General features: G+C 39.6%; 1 protein-coding gene across 1 annotated transcript; it reads left to right on the plus strand.

The window, feature by feature from the left end:
• Positions 1-436: 436 nt before the first annotated feature.
• DCAF16 (DDB1 and CUL4 associated factor 16) lies at positions 437-3,182 on the plus strand. The gene has a single exon (XM_035005242.1). It carries the CDS (start codon positions 699-701, stop codon positions 1,347-1,349), a length of 651 nt encoding a protein of 216 aa, XP_034861133.1. The 5' UTR covers positions 437-698; the 3' UTR covers positions 1,350-3,182.
• The last annotated feature ends 2,276 nt before the right edge of the window (positions 3,183-5,458 follow it).

Below are 5,458 nucleotides of genomic sequence, written 5' to 3' on the forward strand. Positions count from 1 at the left end.
CTGTGTTCTTAAATACTATATAAAGTTAGAAGGACAGTAATGTTACCCATTGCTTTCAAGCTTTAATATCATTTCTCTAGTCTTCTCATTCACAGGTTAAAGCTACCTTTCCAGATAGTTCAACAACTAAGTCACCAGTTTCCAAGGGCATTTGCACCACCTATGGAAAACATCGGATCCGTGTACACCAGATGTCCCTGACAACTCATCCCACCATCTCCCTGAAGAAAATTTGCACCAACAGCGGACAAGAAAGGCAACCATTGTTTCTTTTATTACCAAGTAGATATAACATCCCTGCCAACAAAACAATACATAAAGTGTCTCTTCACAGTATCACGACCAGTTGAGAACATGCTAAGAAAATCAGCTTGCCTAGATGAGGACCCCTTCTCTTCTTGGGTAGCCAGGATTTGAAGGAGAGACTCTGACCTGTACCACTGGTAAGTGACTTAACACTTTTACACACTGAACTGGTCCTGAGAACTGAGATGTCTTCTTTGTAAGTGAAGAATATGCAACATAATCTTGAAGAACTGCACAGTGATATGAGCCAGAGGCATACTGTGTGTGTGTGTAATGGACTGACAAATTAATCTTGTTGAAGGATTTTTCATCTTTTGTTTCTATTTGCTAGTTTTAGTCAGTATTTTGCTGGCTTAGATTGTTACCTTTTTCTGGTTTCTGCTTCTAATCTAATGGGTCCCAGAAATCCCTCTCCTGACCCTTTATCAGAATCAGAAAGTGAGGAAGAAGAAAGTGCTAACTACCTAAATGAGAGTTCTGGGCAAGAGTGGGATTCCTCTGAAGAAGAAGACCCTGTGGTGCCCAACCTCACACCTCTTGAGAGTCTTGCCTGGCAGGTTAAGTGCCTTTTAAAATACTCTACAACTTGGAAACCTTTAAATCCTAATTCCTGGTTATATCATGCTAAACTCTTGGATCCAAGCACACCAGTCCATATACTTCGGGAGATAGGTCTAAGACTCTCCCATTGCTCCCATTGTGTACCCAAACTGGAACCAATTCCCGAATGGCCTCCTCTGGCTTCTTGTGGAGTCCCACCTTTTCAAAGGCCCCTTACAAATGCCAGTCGGCTTTCTAGAGATCATGCCACTCTAAACGGAGCACTGCAGTTTGCCACCAAACAGTTAAGCCGGACATTGAGTAGAGCCACTCCCATACCTGAATACCTAAAACAGATCCCTAATTCATGTGTTTCTGGTTGTTGCTGTGGCTGGTTAACTAAAACAGTTAAGGAAACAACCCGCACTGAACCCATCAACACTACCTACTCGTATACTGACTTCCAGAAGGCAGTTAACAAACTCCTAACCGCATCACTCTAAAGACCCACCATTTGTTCTGCTATCTCTCATATTGCTAACTGAGAAGGAAGTACAAAGTCACACACGCCATAGTTGAAAAGCAAATGCCTTCTCAACCAAACCATACCCTGTCCTAACAAGCCCTTAAGTACTACCAAGTACAGTGGTACCATAACTCAGCTACAAAAAATGCATGGTGATCATGCCCTTTGACAGACCCTGTGGATAAAATGAAAGCTTGAGTAGAAAATTAGACAAAAGGGACCATATTACAAAAGTTTAGTTGACTGTTGTCCACACTCAGTTCTCCCCCTCCGCCACCCGCCCAATTTATTCTGCCTTTCTGAATGGACTCTTAACCAGATATTTCATTGTGAACGGGAAGGAAGAAGTAGTAGGTCCCTACCTAACCTTCAGAATAGCCAGTGGGGAAGAGGGAACTTAGCTATTCTCAATAACACCTCTCTGAGCATACTCTTTTCTAACAATTTCTATGAGATAGTTGCATTAATTGGAATTCCTTAGACAAAAGAAAATGATGGGGCTATGAATTTATCTCCCAGCTTTTATACAGATAGGCCTATATATGGCACCCTTTAGGGTTCCTATTTTGGAGGGGAGGGAGTGAAGTTTCAAACCAAGGCTGCACTGCTTCAGGCCTATTACAGTACCTGCAGCTACAGTATAAACCTTTATACATTAAACTCCCACCAGGCTGTCTCTAGCTACACTGGCCTAAAAATTGTAACCAGGGGTTAAACAGACACCTGTTCTGCGGGGAATAGGTTTCCTGCATCTGGGCATTCAGACTTTGGTCAAGAGCAGATCACATTTTAGAAGACCAATGGGAAAGGATTAAAAGCATTTATGCTTTCAATATTAACTGCTAATGAATTAAAATATTTCATCTGCATAATGTTCTCAGCAGTACTTTATGCACTGTTTACATCCATTGCAAACTTTTCAGGAACTCTTCTAACTTTAAAGAACTTAGCACTACAGAAAATCTCAGCCTAATACAATCAGAAGTTGGAGTTTTTAGCAGCATTGTTTTTCTACATGGATTAGCTTTAGATTTTCTTCTAGCTCAACAAGGAAGAGTATGTACCCTTATAAATGAATCTTGCTGCATTTATTGAAATGAGTCAAAACATAGAAATCATACATAAAAGAAGATTCATGGGACCAATAAATCTTTTCACACACCTACACTAGAGTGAAACCTGTGTGTGTGATCCTGGTTGACGGGGCATCTAAAAGGAATCAGAAAATAGATTGTTAAAGATCCTATATCCTTTCATTTTACTTTTACTTTTTTCCTGTTCTCCATAATTAAGTGCTGTATATGATGTGGCATCAAAAAAATGGAAGCATTAATGGAATCACAAATTCTCCACATGTATAGCAACTTCAAGGAGAGAGAAGAATGTTTATAATCCAATGAGAATTTCTGCTGAGCCTTAGTTGTCATGTCTTGAGGGAAAAAGAGGGACCTGTAGTAGGTAGGAAAGATACTTGTGAATGGAAAATTACTGAACTGAAAACATACCATACTGTTAGTGTAATTGAATGTATCAGAAACTGTTCCTATGTAGAGATGTTCTGTGAAATTGGGTTTTTTAAATGTTATAAAAACCTGTTTCCCTTTTTTTTTTTTTCCTTAAGGGGAAGGTGGGAAGAGGTAGGGAGGTCTGAAAATTAAAATATATTGATGTTTATGTAACCATAATATGTTTCTTTTTCTCTGTGTGTGTATATAAAAGTGCCTTGCTCCTGAAGCATTTTTGCTATTCATTCCGAAAGGAAGCCTTTCCCCAGCTCTGCAGCTGAATAAACCAACAGCTTTGTACGTGCTGAAGAGTATGGTCATTTGTTCTCAACAAATGAAGTAGATCCTGCTTTGCTTAAGGCATATTCAACATTCACTAAATGCTAAATAGAGTCAACTGATCAGATAGATACATACATACATACAATATAGTGTCTCTGATAGGAGGTGACTTGGGAGCTCTAGATAATGAAACATACTTGTAAAAGAAAATGTCAGATATTCAGTCAAGACCCGGATTTGAACCCATTTGTTTGTATATGTTAGGTAATTACGGGTTACACAAAATGAGAGATACCTGGAAAAGCCTTAAGCCTTTACTTCTTTTTGTGTGCCATGGGCGTGGGGTTAGGGGTGGATTTACCACTTGGCACACTCTCCCTCGAAGGGATTAGGAGAAATGACAAATTTACTGTGTTTTCATAGAAATATTTATCTAAGGAAACAGGATTTCTAAACCAAGAGACATTAATGTTATAAAGGTACTGTTCTCTTGCAATGCAGATAGGCAGCCTTTTTTTGTTAAAGCGATCCAGATACTTTGAGCACAGAAGACCATAATCATGTCTTTTAAACCCATCAGCTTTCCTAAGAGAAGGAAAAAATTGATACATGTCTGATGAGGGACAGATTTAAGTCGCCTTTCGGGGATTATCCTCCTGGGGCTCCTATCACAAGTATCCATTTAAAAAAATTTATCTATGATGAATATAATGTTCTGTTATTAGAGTAGATTATCAAAGCTGTTAGGGAATTTAGAAATCGCTTGGGTTATTTTCTTACTGATACATAAATTCTCTCTTCTGTCTCTAATAAATTATTTTCTACTTTTGGCTTCCGTATTAGAGAATTTAATGCCTTTTAGAGCAGCCCATTACTTTTAAATGTCTCTTGTTAGAAATTTAGTCATTCATCTAATAATAGTATGGAGTGCTTACTATAGTCCAGACCCTGGGAGTGCAAAATTAAATAAGATACTATACATAAGAAATCAGTTTTAAAATATATTGAACCAGGGTGCCTGAGTGGCTGAGTCGGTTAAGCATCTGACTTCAGCTCAGGTCATGATCTCAGAGTCCTGGGATCAAGCCTGAGCCCTGCATCTGGCTCCCTGCTCAGTGGGGAGTCTGCTTGTCCCTCTCCCTCTGCACTTCCCCCTGCTTTGTTCTCTCTGTCTCTCAAATAAAATCTTTTTAAAAATAATAATATATATTGAACCAATGTAAACTACCCCAAAGCTTTTGGCCATTGATGCTGTTTTTGCTCTCTAGGGTCACATTAAACTAGCCTAATCCTTATACAGACCCTTAGATATTTGTAAATATGTGGCCATCCAAGTGTAGTGGAAAGTTACATGGAGGGCACACTCCAACAATGAAACCCCAAAAGGGGTAGTCACCTAAGGGAATAGATAAAGAGGCCTTTTATACCCAGATTTAAGTTGTATTTGATAAGTTCACGAGGCAATGGCACATAAAGATCAGGGCCAGGAGTGTTTTGCTCATATGACTGGGGTACATAGAAAAGCCCAGAAAGTTTGGGTAACTTGTCAGACTTCATGATACAAGTCTGTGCAAGCTCCTGGCATATGAGCCCACCAGTGAGCAATATCCACTGGACTGAGGGAAATTGAGGGAGCTGTATTAGCTGACACCAACCACCAGTATTTCTCCTGTGTCGACTTGCTGTTACCAAAAAGAAAATCTCTGGTGTATCTTTGCCAATTTTAAACAAAGTTTAGTTAACAGTTACATGTTTGAGTCCGATCACTGTAGACAGTCCTCTACATTCTTCCTTTCGATTGGTGGCATCAGTGGGATTATATAACAGTTTTGGATGTGAGACCAAGAAAATGGAAAGGATGAAGGTAACACAATGACCTGACACTTGCTGGCTACCAACTCCTGTTGGCTGTGAGAACTGTGGCCAGCTCCTCAGTGAGATGTGGGAAAGGAATGCCTGATTTTAAAAATAATTTAATATAGCAAGCAGAGGGTCCCAGAGTTGTTGCTTCCAAACAGCATGGAGTCGGTTTAAAATGCTAGTGACAATTTAGGGTTGGATCATAAAACAAGTTGACTGGAGTTTGGGCAATTTATTTGGGAAGACATAGATGACCCTGACACATAATGTGAAAATTCCTGGGATCATTTGGGAATTGATGCCCTGTTCCCCTGGAGTAGAGCATGATCTGTAATCATCTAGGAGACTCACGATCCTGGTCAGCCTGACAAGATTAAAACTAAGTTCCTAGTATACACAGAAACCAAGTTGGTGTGGTATCAAATTAGATTTTGGCAGA

The sequence above is a fragment of the Mirounga leonina genome, unplaced genomic scaffold (assembly GCF_011800145.1).
Source record: "Mirounga leonina isolate KUSES-001 unplaced genomic scaffold, KU_Mleo_1.0 Mir_129, whole genome shotgun sequence".
Taxonomy (NCBI): Eukaryota; Metazoa; Chordata; class Mammalia; order Carnivora; family Phocidae; genus Mirounga; species Mirounga leonina.

Bases quoted from the DNA above. Each gene is read 5' to 3' on its own strand.
- DCAF16 (XM_035005242.1), top strand. From the start codon at position 699: ATGGGTCCCAGAAATCCCTCTCCTGACCCTTTATCAGAATCAGAAAGT.